The sequence below is a fragment of the Bos javanicus genome, chromosome 2, assembly GCF_032452875.1.
Source record: "Bos javanicus breed banteng chromosome 2, ARS-OSU_banteng_1.0, whole genome shotgun sequence".
NCBI classification, from domain to species: Eukaryota; Metazoa; Chordata; class Mammalia; order Artiodactyla; family Bovidae; genus Bos; species Bos javanicus.
This window is the reverse complement of record NC_083869.1, coordinates 72,758,616-72,778,251: the sequence shown is the minus strand read 5'-3', so window position 1 is coordinate 72,778,251 and position 19,636 is coordinate 72,758,616. Positions and strand designations below refer to the sequence as shown.

Below are 19,636 nucleotides of genomic sequence, written 5' to 3'. Positions count from 1 at the left end.
GAAAGGCAAAAGAGACTGAGCCATGTCCTGGGGTAAAGATGACTAAGGAGTTATGACAACTAAATGTAAGGGCTGAATCCTGAACAGAGGAAAAAAGGATATCCACAGGCAACTGATGAAATTTAGACAAGATTTATGAGTTAGTTAATAACACTGAACCAGTCTTTGGTTATGTAAGATATGACTGTCTGAGGAATAGGGTGAGGATATACAGGAAATCTTTGTATATTTTTGCAACTTATTTTTAAATGTCTGAGATTATTCCAGAATACAAAATATCTTTAAAAAGCAAACAGAAGTCCCAGATTTGCTCTGTCTGGGGTGAGCAGTGAGGGTAGAAGTTACCTGCCCCCTGCTCGGGCATAGAATTTTGAATACAGAGAGGGGTCAGCAAGTTTTGACTGACTTTATTCCAGCGGGAGCTGGGAGAGGTGGCAGGGTCTGTCTTCAGCAGGTGGAAAGTGTGGAGGGGGTTCTCTGCTCAGCAAACATTGATTGTGAACTTATTACACACGTCAGCCATCGTCAAGGCGGGAATCAGAGCAAAGCCCAGAGTCCGCTGGAGGCAGTGTAAAAACAGCTCATTCCAGTGTTACAGGGTGGTGGGAATCCGGGGGAGGGCCCCCACTCGGGGTGGGCTTCCCAGAGAAGGTGGGTCCTGAGCCAAGGCTTCAGGGGTCTGCAGAAGGGGCCATTCCAGGCGGCTGGGCAGCAGGGGTTGAGACCCAGGTACATGGGGGCTGGAACCATAAATGGCAGCTTGGCATGGAATGGGAGATGTCTGGTCAAGAGGCAGAGCAGAGATACAGGAGGTGGGGCAGAGGATTTAGTCTCTTTTCTAGAAGCAAAAGGGACATTGTAGCAAGGGCTCAGGTCTTGGAGTCATTAAAACCAAGAAGAGAGACATCGGCTATGGGCTCTGAGCCCGAAGGTGGGAGTGAAGAGGGACAGAAGCAAGAATAAAGAGAGAGACACAGGGGATGAGCTCCTTCACTGGGAAGGGGTGAGGGGTGGCGGCGGGCGGTGGTGGTCTCAAAGCAGGGAGCAGGAGAGGCCCCAAAGTATAACTTTGAACTTGTCCTTATCAGTAGGGAGACTCTATAATTCACTGTCGAACTGGGATACTTGAGGGCGTGAAAAGGGTGGGGTGCTCTGAATGATTATGTTGGAACAACATCTATCCAGAGTCACGGTATTAATATGGGGACTTTGGCCTGCAGAATGTCCTCGCTGCCTAGATGGGGAAGAGTCTCAGGGTGCTGTTGGACACAAGGGCCCCCCTGCAACCCTGGAAGCTGTGATGTGGGAGGTGGGTGCACTTCCCTCTCAGGAAACCAGAGGAGAGCTGGGGTTCACACGACAGCCCCCTTCACACGGGGTCAGTGCTCGCCTAGGTGACACAGGTGGGCAAAGTCCACTGGGGAGCAGAGAGACTGAGGCGGGGCGGTGGGTGGAACTTACCCGTGCACGCCGGGGACAGAGTGAGGCTCGTAATGGTACCGTCCCTCCTGGTGTCGCATGTCAATCGGGAAGGGGGCGTGGAACGGTGGCAGGAGATGTGGCGGCACTGCAGAGGGGAGAGAGAAACAGGACTTCAGAAACTTTTCCCCTCCCTCAAAAAGCAATTTTCAAAGGGCTTTAAAGCTCGATGAATTTCAGAGCAAGAACGGTCAGGACAGGGGGGCTCCGGGGTGCCCAGCTATCACACACCCACGAAGGGGGATGAATAAATAATCAAAGTCAGCCCGAGAACCCTACATCTTTCACATAAAAGATCCCCAACCGCGCTCTTGACAAAGACAAGCAGCTAAGCGCTCTTTGAACTCAGGGAGATGACAGACTTGGCCACAAATCAGGGCTGACAGCGCCGACAGGCTTCTGCGCATCCCGGCCTTGGCTGGATGTGGCTCCGGCAGCCCCAGGTCAGGGCATCCGGGCTCTCAGTCACCCAGGCGGAGGTGTTTACCTAGAACCGGCTGCGGAGGCAGGACCGCTCCTGGCTGCGGCCAGCCTCCGTCAGGCCAATCCCACTGAGCCGCCCGCCCCGTCCCGTTGGCAGCCACAGTGGACACCTTTGTGGGTCTGTTAATTCTCCAGCTCTTAATATTAATTACAGACCCCAAGTGCTCCGGCCCCCGGGATGCCAATGCCAACACGTGAGACCCAGCTTCCAGAGTGCATCAGCCTCCTGTCTGCACTTGGCCTGCCCTCCACAAATCATCATGATAATTGTAGGATGCTCTTTGCTTATTAAAAAAAGAAAATTCCTGGGTACCCTGGAGGCAAACATAATTATAGGCCTTAAGAAAACAAGGCTCTTTAAAAAGTAGTGAGACTGGGAAAGGGCTAAGATTTCTCAGTCAGCTCTCACTCAGGCTGACAGCCATGGGCCAAAGAGGATGAGTGTTGAGTCTAAATTACCCAAGAGTTTAAAGAAGTCAGGTGGGTCTGTTTTCCATGTGCACAGGTCAGCTGACTGTCAGACTTGAGGTGATAAAGACACACAGATAATGCTGTGGGTTTTGTCCAAGCGGATCCTAGTACTGCAAACACCACGAAATCTTTTCTGATTGTGGTAAAATACATGTAACAGAAAATTTACCATGTTAACCATCTATAAGCGCACAATTGAGTGTGCCTCCACCATGCATCACCAGAATTCTTTCCATCGTCTCGGACTGAAACTTTCTCCACATTCAACACCAGCTCCCCCTCCCCCAGGCAATCACCATTCTCCTTTAGGGACCTCCTATGAGCAGAATCACCGTGTCTCTTGTCTTGTGATTGGCTGACTTCACTTAGCATAATGTCCCCAAGGTTCATCCACTGTGGCTTGTGCCCAAATTTTCTTTTTTTAAAAAATATATTTTACTAAAGTAGAGTTGACTTGAAATTGTGTTCATTTCTGCTGTACACCAAAGTGACTCAGTTATACATATATATATTCTTTGTCATATTCTTTCCCATGAAGGTTTATCACAGGGTATGGACTGCAGTTCCCTGTACAGTAGGACCTTGTTTATCCATTCTCTATATACTAGTTTGCACCTGCTCATGTCAAACTCCCAATCTACCCTTCCCCTACCTCCCTCCCCCTCAGCAACCACAAATCTGTTCTCTACTTCTATGAGTCTATTTCTGTTTTGTAAATAGGTTCGTTTGTATTAATTTTTTTAGATTCTACATACAAGTGATATCATCTGGTATTCGTCATTCTCTAATTTACTTCACTTAGTATAACAGTCTCTAGGTCCACCCATGTTGTTGCGAACGGCATGACTTCATTCTTCTTAGGGCTGAGTGGGAGAACTTCCTTTTTTAAGGCTGGTTAATATTCACTGCATAGATATACCACATCTGGACTACACATTCATTTGCTGATGGACACTTGGGTTCATCGCTTATGAATTCTTAAGAAGAGTAAACTTTTCTCCTGACATTTAACCTTAACTTTCATGTATTTAATTGTATCTTCCTAATTCTACAATCCTGACACCCTCCACGGGGGCTGGGGATAAAGAAAGCAAATCTTCTCACCCTGATTGAATCAATTTGCCAAACCCAGACTCCACAAATCTTGGGCGCCAAGGGAACATGATGCCAGCACACTGCCCCATCCCTGTGGCTGGGCGCTCTCTTTTGGGGCTGCTGATTGCGGAAACGACCAACCTCTTCTCCCATCATGCCCTGTCCTCTGAGGAGGTGAGGCTGGGCATGCAGCTGTGACTCTGAAAACAGTGACAGGAGGAGCGGACAGCCTCTGGGAGTCAGAGACCCGGAGACCAGCTGCTGCTCACCAACTCCTGGTTTTGGGCAAACTCCGTTACCTCTCTGCATCTCTCTGTGTCCAATCCGAAGACAAGTAACAGTAACCACCTGTATGGCTGCCATGAAGATAAAATGCTCCTGCTGAGAGATGCCAGTGCACATAAAAGCACCCTGTCTGTACTATTGATGATGACAGTTATCACTAATGTTCGGAGCTCCACGGCCATAATCAAACCATGTTGTTGTTGTTCAGCTGCCAAGCCGTGTCTGCCTCTTTGCGAGCCCATGGACTGCGGCACACCAGGTTTCTCTGTCCTCCACTCTCTCCCGAAGTTTGCACAAGTTCAAGTCCACGGAGTCGGTGATGCTACCTAACCATCTCATCTTCTGCTGTCCCTTCTTTCGCCTTCCATCTTTCCCAGCATTAGGATCTCTGCCAGTGAGTCGGCACTTTGTATCAGGTGGCCAAAGTATTGGAGCTTCAGCTTCAGCATCAGCCCTTCCAATGAATATTCAGGGTTGCAAGGAATATTCCCCTTAATGGACCACAGTCTTGTCATGGCAAGGGGACTTGTGAAACCCAGTGAAGCTATGAGCCATGCGTTCTGACACATGCAGCAGAGAGTTCTGACAAAACATGGTCACAGCAGAGAGTTCTGACAAAACATGGTCTACTGGAGGAGGGAATGCAAAGCACTCCAGTATTCTTGCCATGAGAACTCAATGAACGGTATAAAAAGGCAATCAAACCACGACTACACCATTTACTGGCCCTAGGGTGTGCGACAAGTCTTCCTCTGCTTACTGCAGACCCTGGGGAGGGCGGAAGGGCAGAAGGCTGGTGCTGGTCTGCTTACAGCCTAGGAGGCAAAGTGGGGTTCTCTGAACCCCAGGGGAGTCAGCAGAGAAGCAGTGTTCACCTTTCCAAACCTGCAGGAAAGGGCCTTTATGATGTTTTTTAAAATTTTCTTAAAACACAGCCAGGCAGATCAGATAACAGTATTTGCTAATAAAATAAACATGGTTTGTTTTTGTCTATTTCTGACTGTTTCCTTGCATATTCAAAAGGCTCCCCGAGACAGCCAGGGTAGGTGTCACTGTGCCCATTTCATAGATAAGGAAATGGAGACCAAGGCCGATTTCAGCTCAAAGTTGTGGAGCTGAAAGATGATAGAGCCAGGAGGGGAATCCAAGGCCCGGGACAGCTGGGCATAGGCTTTTCCCTCTGCCCAGTTCCAACGAACACTCGGAGGCAGTCTCTGGGTCCAAGAGTGATCCTGGGGTCTGTCTGTCCCCACCTTGTTGATGTGTCATATTTAACAAACGCTCACACAGTCCCAGGCCCTGCTCTCAGTGCTTTGCAAACATCAGTTCCTGGGTCTTGACTGAGAGCCCAGGCTGTATTTGTCCCAGAATTCCTATTCTTTCCACTGACCAACCTCCCAGCACCTTGGGGTGCTCCTTTCTCCCGGATCTTGTGCCTGCCAAGGTTGAAAGGGATCCCCTGATGCCAGGAGAGCCCAGACCTTCCCCTCCACCTCACCAGCTAGCAGTGCTCTTCTCAGGTTTCATTCAACTTCATCAGGTCTATAGAGCTGTGAAAACTCCAGGAATGGAGTGCTCATGGTAGCTGACCAGGCAAATATGAAACGGAGGTGGCACCAAGGTGCCAGCTGCACAAGACCAGGCTCTGTGTGTGCGCATGCACGCGTGCACAAGGTGGCGGAGGAGGGGCCTGGGGCTTCCCAGCAGAGGCACAAGAGACACCCACCCACAGGTCCTGCTGCAGCTGGGGTTGCTCCCTCCTTTCTGCCAGGTCCTGGTGTGCAGGCTGTGGAGGTTACCAAGGAAAGCAGCTTCCTCGTTCTCAAGTCAGGGCCACCAGGCACGAATTCCCCCAGCCCTGCTGCCCCCCGGGCAGCTGCCACCCATAGAAGTAGCAGGCAGCAGGGGCTCTGGCCTCACCCCCTTGGGATCCTCAGGACAAGCCTGGGAATGCATTTCAGAAGTTCCTCTAGTCAGGGTGGGGAAGGTGTTGGGTCGGCCAGCTGCTGAGCGTAGCAGGCCCCACCAGGGTCAGGAGGGAATGGGCCCAGATGCTCATTCTTAGTGACATCAGCGGCCTCATGCAGCTTTGCTTACAGTGTCTTGCTTAGTTCAACCATCAACCCTGTCCTTATCCCCATTTTTCAGGAAAAAACATCAAGGCTCAGAGTGGTGTGTCTCCACTCTAGGAGACCAACTAGTTTGACTGCTGGTTTCACTGAATCTACCCACTCAGCCCCATGTACTTTCCTGGAGACCTCTGCACAAAGCCGACCATCAACCATAGGGCCTCTGAGCACTCACTTCCAATCCAGCAACTCCCAGGATGGACAGCGGGCCTCCCATAAGCCAGCAGAGAGCAAGGAGTCCAACCTGGGACCTGCGGTCCAGGCCCCTCTGCCCACCCTCAGAGAACCACCCAGGCCATTCATATCAGGGGGCTACTTCCAGGCGGCCATCACCATAGCAACAGCCATCCATTCATTCATTCATCCAGCTTGTATCAAGGGCTGGCTCTGTCAAAGCCCGGCTCCAGGTCCGGGAGGTGTGCATCACCGAGCCACCTACACTGCTGCTACCACAAAGCTGTAGAGCTTCCTGGGAGAGGAGACAAGCAGAGAGCAAACCAGAAATACACTGATGATATAATGCCAGGGGTGATGAGGCTAAGAAGGAAACCCAGCTGGGCAGGGGAACACAGGGGCCTCGGATGACATGAGGAAGGAAGTCAGGGCTCTCAGGGAAGAGGGTGGGCCTGGCAAGGGGCATGGCCATTGCAAAGGCCTGGTGGGTGGGTGGTGGGTGGGGAGAAGAGCTTGGTGGTCTCAGCACCTGGCCACCTGGGCTGGAGCAGAGGGATAGAGCTGGGAGAGACAGAAGAGGTCCTATAAGCCTGGATGGGCCCTAGAAAAGACTTGGGGGTTCTTTTCTGGCAGATTTAGTTTCCTAGGGTACTGAGCAGGGAGTCATGTGCTCTGATGAAATCTTTCAGAAGACCACGTGATACAGCCAGGCCACATGGGGCTGGGCATGCATTGGCCAGGAACCCCAGACTGATTCTGCCACTAGGTAGCCCTGGGACACTGGGAGCATTAAGTTCCCAGTCTGAGTCTCATGTTATCTTTCTGTACAATGGGGATTGATGAACTCCAAGCTCCTTCCTACAGGAACAACCCTGCTGTGTGAAGTGTCACCTGCACATCCCCAGGGAAGAGCCATGCTCGTCCCAGCTGGTGACTCACCAAGGCTTCAGGAGGGATACGGGCAGCTTCAGGGGGGGATACAGGTGGGGGAGGGGCGTCTTCAGGGGGGATGTGGGTGGGGGGAGGGGTGTGGGTGCTGGGTGCAGGCTCTGCACCTGCATCTTTCATCTTTATGGTCCTCTGTGTACAACTCACTGACCTAGTGGCCCTGCTGAATCCACTCAGCCCTCAGCCCTGGGCCCTGGCACCTGAGCCCAACTACACATTTGCCTCTGGGATCAGCTTCGCTGTGCACATAAACTGAGGATAAAGCTTGACACTGGCTCATCTGAGGACTCAGGATCCTCACAGACCAGCACGGATCACTGCTGGCCCCATGCCCCTGATGGAAACATTCAGACGGGAATGCTGTGCCCAGGGCCCCTCTGTCAGGCAGAGGAGGAGGGAGCCCCACTTTGGACCTTCTATGAGAGAGCACGCCATCCAGAGGCCGTCAGCAGCATCCAAGGAACTCACGAACGCACAAAGAACAAGGCAGCCTTCCAGAAACATATTGAATGAGACCCATCCACACATTGTTTTCATTGTGAGTTCTTTTTTTAAGCTAAAAAAAAATTCAAACTAAATCATGTCCTTCTGGCATGAGCAAGGAACACACACACACACATACACACACCATATGCCATTTCAAAGAAATGGCTCTCTTTTTAAGTTTCTGAGGAAGAAACTCTAAGATGGAAAATTTCTATGGATTGCCCTGCCCCCTCTGAAAAAAAAAAAAGCACATGTGTTTTTGATCCTACATAGAAAGAACAACAGTTTGAGAAACTGATGATGGTGGTATGATGGCTTTTTTTTTTTTTTTTTAACCCCAGGATTTTTTTGCACTAAGGTTTAAATGCTAAATGCTCCTTGGCTGGTGGTCCCAGGGGTGAGGGCACGTTTGTGTTAGCAGTGTCCTTGGTATAAGGATCTGGCTTTGTGAGTTAGCAGAGCCCAGAAAGGGCCAAGGGGACCTTCCCTTGGAAGCCCAGCTCTAGTTAATGCCCGTTACTAATGACTCTGGTGGGTTACTGCCTAAGAGGATGGGACAGTGGGGGTGGGGTGTCAGCAGAGGATTTAGACAAAGAATCGGGAAAACTGGGTCATGGAAACATGACCAGGCAGCCAGGTCAGCAGCTGGAGGAATTCTCCTTGGATGAAGTCATGTGTTGCTACAATGGGGAGGCGCTGCCCGGAGGACTGGGCTCAGAGACATAGTAGGAGGGGCCAGCCAGGGGGAAGCAGCCATCTCCCAGGAGAGACCAGGCGTGCTGGGGACACCCCAGCCCTCTAGGCAGTCTAATTCCTAGAGATCAGCATGCTGTCCAGTTACGTGGTCATTCCCATCAAGACTGCAGCAAGGAATGAGCTCAGATCACATGGGCTCCAGGCCTGGGACCAGGGAAGAAAGGGGCTTCTGCGAGAAGAGCTGTCTAGCCCTGGCACTGACTGAGGGAGGGTGCAGACAGCAGCCTCTGGAAGGAGGTTTGGTCTTGGCCTGACACAGGGCTGAGTTACAATGAGGCACGAACGCATCTCAGCTCGGCCTGTGGGACTGGGCAGGAGGGACATGATCTCAGAGTGGCCAGGACAGGGCTTGATCCCATCCCTCTCAGGAGGCTGACCATGCTCTAGGGTGACTTGCAGAAGGCCAGTGCTGGGGCCGTGTCAGGGGGACTGTTGGGATCCAGTAGTTTCTGAGAAGCTGAGATTGGAGGCATGGCTCTGGAGACCAGGAAAGGGGCCCCCACTATTTCTGCCTGGGATTCCCCATTCATGACCAATAGATCATGTTCCTTTCCTTTATAATTCCTTGCGTCTTAAAAAACATCCAGTGCAATGGTTTCACTCTTCTTAAAAGTAAACAGATCATGGGAAAGTCATAAATTCACACTAATGTGAAAATTCACAGATGACTTATCAGGTCACTTCCCCATCATGGAAGGACCCAGGCAGCAAGTGACACCTGTATCTTTGGAGAAGGAAGGGGCTAGTGTGCAGGAGAAAAAAATGGCAGATGACGAGGCTTCAAGTCAAGCATAGTGAGCTTAACAGCTCAGCTGATGTCCGCCTCGCCCCTGAGTTGTGCATCAGTCAAATCAGAGTCCTAAGGGGTAACCTGTTCCTGTGGTCTGAGGAGCTCGGGGGAGGAACAGGAAGCACGTGGGCCCCAGACAGAGCTGGGTGTGAACCCCAGTTTTGTCATTTGCTAGCAAGTGACATCTTTTAAGATTTTAAATAGCTCAGCTAGAATTCCATCGCCTCCACAAGCTTTGTTCATAGTGATGTTTCCTAAGATCCCCTTGAGTTCACACTCCATAACGGCTGACTCTAGGTGAGTGACCACACCACTGTAGTTATCAGGGTCATTAAGACAATTTTTGCACCACAGCATCGTTAATTGGCTATACCACAATACAAAATAAAAAGTTTAAAGTTAAAAAAAAAAAAAACCCTTCAAGCTAGGCTTCACCTGTACTTCCTGAGAAACTCCAGATGTATAAGCTGAATTTAGAAAAGGCAGAGGAACCAGAGATCAAATTGCCAACATTTGTTGGATCGTGGAAAAAGCGAAGGAATTCCAGAAAAACATCTATTTCTGCCTCATTGACTACATGAAAGCCTTTGACTGTATGGATCACAACAAACTGTGGAAAATTCTTAAAGAGATGGGAATACCAGACCACCTTACCAGTCTCCTAAGAAACCTGTATGTGGGTCAAGAAGCAACAGATAGAACCTTATATGGAACAAGTGAGCGGCTCAAAATTGGGAAAGGAGTACAACAAGGTTGTATATTGTCACCCTGTTTATTTAACTTAAATGCAGAGTACATCATGCAAAATGCCAGGCTGGATGAAGCACAAGCTGGAATCAAGATTGCTAGGAGAAATATCAACAACGTTAGTTATGCAGATGATCCCACTCTAATGGCAGAAAGTAAAGAGGAACTAAAGAGCCTCTTGATGAGAGTGAAAGAGGAGAGGTAAAAAGCTGGCTTAAAACTCAACATTCAAAAAACTAAAATCATGGTATCCAGTCCCATCACTTCATGGCAAATAGAGGGGGGAAAAGTGACAGTTTATTTTCTTGGGCTCCAAATCACTGTGGACAGTGACTGCAGCCAGGAAATTAAAAGATGCTTGCTCCTTGGAAGGAAGGCTATAACAAAGCTAGACAGCGTATTAAAAAGCAGAGACATTACTCTGCCGACAAAAGTGCGTATAATCAAAGCTATGGTTTTTCCAGTAGTCATATTCAGATATGAGAGTTGGACCATAAATAAAGCTGAGTGTCAAAAACTTGATACTTTCAAACTGTGGTGCTGCAGAAGACTCTTGAGAGTCCCTTGGACAACAAGGAGATTAAATCAGTTAATCCTAAAGGAAATCAAGCCTGACTATTTACTAGAGGGACTGAGGCTGAAGCTGAAGCTCCAATACTTTGGCCACCTGACTCAAAGAGTTGACTCACTGGGAAAGACTCTGATGCCAGGAAAGATTAAAAGCAAAAGGAGAAGAGGACGACAGAGGATGAGATGGTTAGATAGCACCACCAACTCCTTTTCAATGCTTTTTTGGAATGAATTTGAGCAAACCATTGGAGACAGCAGAAAACAGAGGAGTCTGGCACGCTGCAGTCCAAGGGGTCGCAAAGAATCAGACATGACTCAGTGACTGAACAACAACAAGTGACAAGGGCTGTGAGCTTTAGTCTTCATCTGTAAAACGTGATGGCACACACCCAACTTGTGTAGCCAATGACCGCATCTACACAGAGCAGGAACTCAGTAACTGGCAGCCCTCTCCCCGCTCACCGTGCATCTCAGGAGAGGTGAACAAGAATCATGTGGGGACCTTTTCTCCAATCCATGGCATAAGGGACCCCAAGATGCATCTCACTGATCTCAGATGTACCACCCACCACTGAATGTGGCCTCGTCAGGAACTGCTGCTTTACACAGTGGGGACAGGTGGAAATGATGGGTCATGGGCTTTTGGGCACTGTGGGAAGATAAAATCTATGATTTTATTCCTGCTGAAATCACGCCCATTCCCACACAGCTCACTGAAGGAAGCTCAGGCTGGCTGCTCCAACTCTAGCGGTCCCCACTGTTCCTTCCCTAGAATCTGTGATGTGCCGCCCAAGACGAAACAAATAGGGGATTTGCAGGTGGCTTGAGACTTCCAATGAACATCATTGTGAATTTTGTTCAAATGGCGGCTTTTGATAAAAGTGTACCCATCCCTTCCTCACTTCCCTGGTGGCTCAGACGGTAAAGAGTCTGCCTGCAATCCGGGAGACCCAGGTTCGATCCTTGGGTCAGGAAGATCCTCGGGAGAAGGAAACGGCAACCCACTCCAGTATTCTTGTCTGGAAAAATGCATGAATGAAGCAGTCTAGTGGGCTACAGTCTATGGGGTTGCAAAAGAGTCAGACATGACTGAGCTGTCCTGTGTGTTGGAGGGCAGCAGCTCAGAGGATGGATCCCTTTTATGATCGAACTTCCTGACATCAAACCCTGCTCTCCCTTCCAGGAAGCAAGGAGGGATCAATGAACAAGTGCACCTTTGGGGAGGACTCTCAAAAGAGAAGAAAATCACTATTTTCTATTCCACCCTGAATGCCCAACTTGGTCAATTAAACTGTTTAACTCTTCAGGGACTGAGAACGTGAGGACACTTGGCAAAAGGAAAAGGACTGATAGGGATGGGATGGTGATCGTTGCCTTTATATTTTGTGCCCCGATGAACCCAGAGGGTCCACCAGCCCTCAAGGGGCTGCTGGACACCAGCTGGTCGCCTAAGCACCTAAGTTCAACATTTCAGCCATTGAAGCTGGGCTTGTCTCGAATCCCACAACCCCTCCCATCTCTGTGGAGACCCCAGATCCATGCCTTTCCAAAAGATACCAGGAATGAAGGTGCCAGCTGCAAAAAAGACACGGGATGCCCCCTTCCTCAGCACACAGGTCTGACCTAGGGACATGATGCAGTTCAGACACGTGACCCCTCTAGCACTGCCTTGACCTACACAGGCTGCAGGCCCCACGAGGTCCAGCTCCTTAACTTTCTGGGGCATTCACAGCGTGGAGCTCTCAACTCTGGCCCATCACAGCCTGAAGAATGGAACTCATATTGACAGCCCACCTAAGGCTCCCTTATTCTCCCAAATAGAGGAGTCCTGTTCGAGGGTCTGGAGGCCCAGAGAGTGAGGAGCAGTATTCCTGCCCACAGGTCATGCACTGGGCACCTCAGTGGAGGCTGTCTGCAAAGCTGGAGACCCTGACCCTGTGGGATTCAACGGGGTCCACGGGCATAGCTGCCAGAACGCCTCAGAGTTGAGGAAGCGAGATTTCCACGGGACCCAGAGCAGCCCGGAAGACTCCCTGGAGAAGGTGGCCTTGGAGCTGGGTCCTCAAGGAACCAGGAGTGGGAGAGCTGGACAGAAGGGAGAGGATGATAGGTCCTTCGGGCTGGGAGGCAGTGTGGACAGAGTCCAGAGGGCTTGCTTACATCCTGGCACAGAGCTGTGTCCATGTGGGTGCTGGTCCAAACCATGTGGCCCCTCGGGTATATCCAGGCTGAGGAAGGCCTGGGGCCCACTCAGGGATTCACAATGCAACATCTACTAGATGCTCACACCAGTGCTTCTCAGACCCAAGAATCACCTGCAGACTTTTTTAAAACACTGTGGCTGGGCCTCTTCCCCGGAGTCTCGGCTTCCATGGGCCTGGGCGGGCCTGAGACCCTGCATTTACAAAAAGTGCCCAGGTGGTACTGACCAAGCTTGCCAAGGACCACACTTGGAAAACAACTAGCCTGGATCACCCTTTTTCCTCCTGTTTCCCAGAGCTCCCTCTGGCACCAGTAAGTGCCAGTAAGATTACTTCTCATATTTCTACCTACTATGCATTGTCCTGGCAGGAGAACATTCGCAGCTGGAGAAACTCCATGGTTGAGGAGAGAGACTGCCCTAGGTGTGTCATTTGAATCCAGGGGACCACCAAGCTGTCCCATTTACCAGGGCTCCTAAACACAGACTTCAAATGGCCAGAGGATCATGAGGAATGCGGCCCAGAGTCTGCTTTTCCGAGTACAAGAACAAAGATGCACACGGGGCTGGAGAAACCACGCAGATGGCCCCTGTGCACACCTCCCTGTGCTGGGGTGGGCTCAGTCCACTTTCAAACCTGGAGAGTTTCAAAGGCCAACTCTTCAGACACATGGACTCAGATGGCCAAGGCCTCTCCCAGCGGGAACCAAGTTATAGGTTGAAGTACCAGGGCCGGGAAGAAGACCTTGCAGGCACAGCCAGGAAAGCCTCCTCAGTGGCCAGACCTTATGCAAATAGCACTATTACTCCCAATAATAACCGGGGGACAGGCTGCTTCCAGAGCCCCTCCCCACGCCTGGGCACTGCCCCACAGGAAAGCACTTAATAAGAATAATAATATCCTGACTGGCACTCCAGAGCATGCAATTAAAAAGCGTTTTTGTCTCACTTAAGGGGGAAAATAGTGGGGGGAAATGAAAATCAGACAGGAAATTCCAGCACTACAAGTTGGCATGTGTCTGGGGGCTGAGGCCCAGGACACTGGCGCAGTCAGACCTGCCCCCACCCAGGGCCTGGCAAGACGAGGGCCGTGGCTGGGCCCACCTCACCACCACGGGCTGGCCTTTCCAAGAAGGTTTTGCTAGACAAAATAAGACAAAATAGCTGGGCTGGGGCCAGTATGAGCCACTCCACGAGGGCAGTGCCTTGATGCTGGTCTGAGGGTGGGTGGGCAGGCAGGCAGAGAGGAGTATGAGGTCCACAGCGGAACAGACACCAACAGGGAGCGGGCAGATGTGAGTCCAGACTTGAGTGCCACGTGGCCCTCACAGCATGGGCACCTGGGCAGTCCTGGGGCCTGCTCCTCTCCACCACAGACTGAATATTTACATTGTCCCCAAATCCTTATGTGGCAGTCCTAACACCTGAGATGATGGTATCTGGAGGTGGGGCTTTGGGGAAGTGATGAGGTGATATGGGTGGAGCCTACATGATGGGATTAGTGCTCTTATAAGAGAGACTCAGGGAGCCCCTGTCCCCTTCCAAATATAAGGACACAGTGGGAACAGGCAGTTTATAAATCAGGCAGTAGGATGTCACCAGACACTGAATCTGCTGGTGTCTTGATCTCTGACTTCCCAGGTTCCAGAACTCTGAGCAGTTAATGTCTGCTGTTTGAGCTCTCCACCCACCTCTGGTGTTCTTGTTACACAGCTTGTGCTGACTGAGACACCTGCAGAGGGTGGTGGGAAGATGAGTCCACGGGAGGCAGATGGGACCTGGGCCAGAGGCCGCAGGATCGTGGTGAACAGCACTGAGGCTGCAGCTGCCGTGCTGACACAGCCCAGCCCCACCACTGATGCACTTAACCTTCCCATGCCTTGGTTTTCTCATTTGTAAAGTGGGGGTGGTGTTAGGACCCAGGTCAGAGGCGGATGTGAAGCAGAGACCAGCTAACATGTCAGAGTCTATGTTGGCTGGGCACACAGTGGGGCCCCAGCAGTGCCAGCCTGGTCATCTCCATGGACCTCCTGCCCCTGAAGTGAGGATTGGGAGACTAGGAGGGAGCTCCAGGGAGGCCCTGGGGAAATCCCTGCTGTCTTAGGAAAGGGATAAGTGGTCTGCCGATCAGGGTAGACCAGTGGAGTCCCACATTACAGATTAGGACCAAAAGAAACCTGGGAGGTCAAGCCTGATTAATTTTGAAAACTGTCTTGGCCACAGAATCTCTCTCATAGACAACTGTCTGCAGGACCCCAAGATCTACAATAGACTTGAGGCCCAGGGGACTGTGGCTCTAAAGGTATCCCCTGCAGCCCTCTGAGGGGCCTTGCCGAAAGCACAAATTCAGCTCAGGGGCCTGGAGAAGAGACTGACCTCTTCCTGTCCTCCTTCCAGTGGCTCCAGAGGCTGAGGTGGGTGGGGTGGCTTGGGATAGATGCACAAACCCCAGTGTCGACCCTGCCCCGCACAGGTTTACCTGCCAGACATGCCCTTGACTCACCTGCCAGCTTGCACGAGCAGCCCCACAGGGGCATTGAGGCTCTTCAGGAGGACACCTGTGCCACTCTGCCTGTCTCCCCTGGGTCCCCAAAGTGTCACCTGTCACTCTGCTTCCCTCACCAGCATCTGCCCTTTCCTGCACAGATCCAGCAAAAGGTGCTCCCCTGTCTGTGCTACGGCCCTGCCTCCCACCTCCCAAGAGCACCAAGAAGGCTTTGGGTCTCAAGGAGGCCACAGCATCCTGTCCCCACCAAGCACTGGTGATGCTTCCCCAGGCTGGCCAAGACCCCCAACTTCACAGCATGTTCCAAGGCAGAGCCCACCAAAGCCAGTCAGTGAGATTCCAAACCAGGCAGCGGAATCTGCTATGAGAACAGCCTTCAAGCACTTCCAACCTCCATGGGCGGCACATACTTATTTTCCTGCCATGGACGGCTCATCACAAATGCGTTCCATTCCCTCACTGAAGTAGGATTCTTAAGTATCCCTTCTGGGAGGCCCTTGTCAGTACGGCACAGATGACTACATGCTACTCAAAGGGACTTTTTTCCTTCAATCTTCCTCAAATGAGTCTCCTCCAGTGGTCCTCCGTCAAGGACAGCCTTGGCCTCACAGACATGTGATGTAGGCCACATACATTACTTTAAATTTTCTAGTAGCCGCATTAAAAAAAAAACAAACTAAAAACTAAAAAGAAATAGGTACTAATTTTCATATACAATTTCCTTGACCCAGTATGTCAAAAATATTGTCCTTTCAACACACAAGTAATTAAGCTGCTGTTTTATATTGGGGCTTCCCTGATAGTTCAGTTGGTCAAGAATCCACCTGCAATGCAGGAGACCCTGGTTGGATTCCTGAGTCGGGAAGACCCACTGGAGAAGGGATAGGATACCCACTCCAGTATTCTTGGGCTTTCCTTGTGGCTTAGCAGGCTAAGAATCCGCCTGCAATGTGGGAGACCTGGGTGCGATCCCTGAGTGGGGAAGATCCCCTGGAGAAGGGAAAGGCTACCCACTCCAGTATTCTGGCCTGGAGAATTCCATGGACTGTATAGTCCATGGGGTTGCAAAGAGTAGCACACAACTGTATGACTTTCACTTTTATTTGTACTAAGTCTTCCAAGTCAGTTATGTAGTTTCATTGACAGCACATCTCAGTTTGAATCGGCTCCATGTGAAGTGCAGGACAGTCAACATAGCTTGCAGCCGCCTTACTGCACAACTCAGGCTTAACCAGTTATCATTATCGGACTTTGCTTTTGAATTCTAGTCTAGTTGGATCAAAGTTTCATTAATATATAAATAATTGTGACAAACATTCTCCCCAAACCTCAGTCCTTTGCTTCTGAATCTAAGCTCCCAGCCAACTTCTATTTGGCCCTTAAATTAGCCAATTAACAAGCAGTTAACCGTTCTTCCTTCCATTTCTCCCTTGTTTGCATCTGCTTAAGTCACAAGGGTGCCCAGGTTCATTCCTTCCACATCCTTTTTTATTGTTTTTTAATCTATTGACTTTATTCATTAAAAATTCTTTATTTAAGTACAGATGCTTTGAAATATTTCATTAGTTTCAGGTGTACGGCACTGGGATTCAGTGTTTTTCCCAATTATACTCCTTTGAATGTTATTACAAGATCACGGCTACAACTATACAACATACATATATGTGGCCTTCCCAGGTGGTGCCAGTGGTGAAGAGCCCACCTGCCAGTACAGGAGGCATAAGAGACATGGATTCGATCCCTGGGTCGGGACGATCCCCCGGAGAAGGAAATGGCAACCCACTCCAGTATTCTTGTCTAGAGAAACCCATGGACAGAGGAGCCTAGTGGGCTACAGTCCATAGCATCGCAAAGAGTTGGACATGACTGAGTGACCACCACTTTCCATTATGTTACCATGAGATATTAAGTACAGTTCCCTGTGCTATACAGTAGACTGTGGGTGGTTATCTATTTTATATATAGTCATGTGCATATGTTCATCACAAAACTTCTTCCATATCCTTAACCCATGAGGGTGGTACAGTCTAAGCCCTCAGAGCCTCCCCGAATTCTGCCCTGGACTGTTGCCCACTGTCTTCCCCATTGGCTTGGGCAGGCATCCCAAACAAGGCAGAGTAGGCATCTGGACTAAGACCCTGTGAAAAATAAGAGGGTCCCCAAAGTACACACAGGGAGTGGTGAGGGCGGGGCTGTGGACAAACACAGGCTGAGTCCTTCAACACTCCTGAAGCCCGGCTCCCTGGGCAGCACTGGCTCCACGTGATTCTGGACCCAACTGTCTGAATGACAGTCCCAGCATATGCCATTTCCACCCCACACGCCAACCCACAACATCTCACTGCCACATCTGGGGACATGGGATGTCCACCTTGCAGGACTGGAGACCAATCTACAGAATGCCCAGGAGAGCTCATTCCCCCAGTATTGCTGCTGGATAAACAGACACAGAAAACATGGCCTCAAGACTCAACCTGCTGGCTCTGAACAGGGCCCAGAACCTTGTTTACTAAAGTTTATAACAGGGGCTAAAGATTAGAACTGGACAGGAACAACAGACTGGTTCCAAATCGGAAAAGGAGTACGTCAAGGCTGTATACTGTCACCCTGCTTATTTAACTTAAATGCAGAGTACATCATGAGAAACGCTGGTCTGGAAGAAACACAAGCTGGAATCAAGATTGCCGGGAGAAATATCAATAACCTCAGATATGCAGATGACACCACCCTTATGGCAGAAAGTGAAGAGGAACTAAAAAGCCTCTTGATGAAAGTCAAAGAGGAGAGTCAAAAAGTTGGCTTAAAGCTCAACATTCAGAAAACAAAGATCATGGCATCTGGTCCCATCACTTCATGGGAAATAGATGGGAAAACAGTGGAAGCAGTGTCAGACTTTATTTTTTTGGGCTCCAAAATCACTGTAGATGATGACTGCAGCCATGAAATTAAAAGACGCTTACTCCTTGGAAGGAAAGTTATGACCAACCTAGATAGCATATTCAAAAGCAGAGACATTACTTTTCCAACAAAAGTCTGTCTATTCAAGGCTATGGTTTTTCCTGTGGTCATGTATGGATGTGAGAGTTGGACTGTGAAGAAAGCTCAGCGCCGAAGAATTGATGCTTTTGAACTGTGGTGTTGGAGAAGACTCTTGAGAGTCCCTTGGACTGCAAGGAGATCCAACCAGTCCATTCTGAAGGAGATCGGCCCTGGGTGTTCTTTGGAAGGAATGATGCTAAAGCTGAAACTCCAGTACTTTGGCCACCTCATGGGAAGAGTTGACTCATTGGAAAAGACCCTGATGCTGGGAGGGATTGGGGGCAGGAGGAGAAGGGGACGACAGAGGATGAGATGGCTGGATGGCATCACCGACTCAATGGAGTTTGAGTGAACTCCGGGAGTTGGTGATGGACAGGGAGGCCTGGCGTGCTGCGATTCATGGGGTCGTAAAGAGTCGGACATGACTAAGCGACTGAACTGAACTGAATTGAAAGATGGCAGGGGGCAGCATGCAAAAAAGAAAAAAAAAAAAACCTCCAAAGGCTCCCTGGACATCAAAAAGACCTCTTGCAAAACAATGTTTTGATGAGCTAAGTGTATGAATGAAAAGCAGATAGTGTGCACTTTCTTTAAAACAAAGAGTGTTTAACATCTAGGGGTGAACTCTCTCACACAATGTATTTGGAGGCTGAAGAAACAAGAGCTGCCCTCCCTACAAACCCCAGAGCATCCTAGCCCCTCTTCACCCCATTCAAGGGCTGTGGGCAATGGCCCTGCTCTGTGAGTCCAGCTTCACCCCAGCCAAGAGGACCCAGAGGAGGGCTCCCATTGCTTGGCAGGTGGCCCCCAAGTCCTGCCATCACCGGCAGAATGGAGTCCCAGAGCCTGGCCAGGCCCTTGGACTCTCCTGATCCTGTCCCCAAGTCTTCCCTCCAGGATTAGTCAGACATCTTGCAGACCCCAGAAAGCTCCCAGGTTGCTACCCCCACACATTCTGCTACTCCCCACCAAGCCCATGTCCTACTTATCACACCATCTCATACTGCCTTAAACAACTCCAGACTGAGGCAGGCTTGGATCTGGGACCCTTTGCTGCAGTGCTTGCATCTGAACACATGTCTCCTAGAGCAACAAAATACAAAGAAATGCTAAGGGATTAAAAAGCAAAACAAAACCAAAAAAAAAAAAATGCCTGCATGCGCAGTTGGGTCAAATTTTGGACAACAAGATACAAAGAGACCAAAAAAGCCAACTGCCATTTCTGAGGAGCCGGGAGCAAAAGCAGGGTACCATGCGTGTCCCCTGCACTCAACATCACATAAGAGGTGGGCAAACCACCTAAGCCTCCCCTCCAGCCCAGCCCCTGGACACACCCCTACCCTCACCCCCATATAAGAAACCAGCTCACCCCACTATGTGGACTAAGTGAAGAAACCTGTTTCCTGTTCTCGATACCCCCAGTAAAGCCTGGCCTGAATTTCTTACCTGGCCTCTAGTCAATTTCTATTGATTAAGGA

At 50.2% G+C, this 19,636-nt stretch overlaps 1 protein-coding gene across 3 annotated transcripts in view; it reads right to left on the bottom strand.

The window, feature by feature from the left end:
• GLI2 (GLI family zinc finger 2) overlaps positions 1-19,636 on the bottom strand; it is a 262,634-nt gene that overhangs the window by 60,741 nt on the left and 182,257 nt on the right. For all 3 annotated transcript variants that reach the window (XM_061439998.1, XM_061440005.1, XM_061440013.1), the window contains one exon: positions 1,462-1,567. In XM_061439998.1, the coding sequence (XP_061295982.1) occupies positions 1,462-1,567 (106 nt within the window). The remainder of the gene's footprint in view (positions 1-1,461; positions 1,568-19,636) is intronic.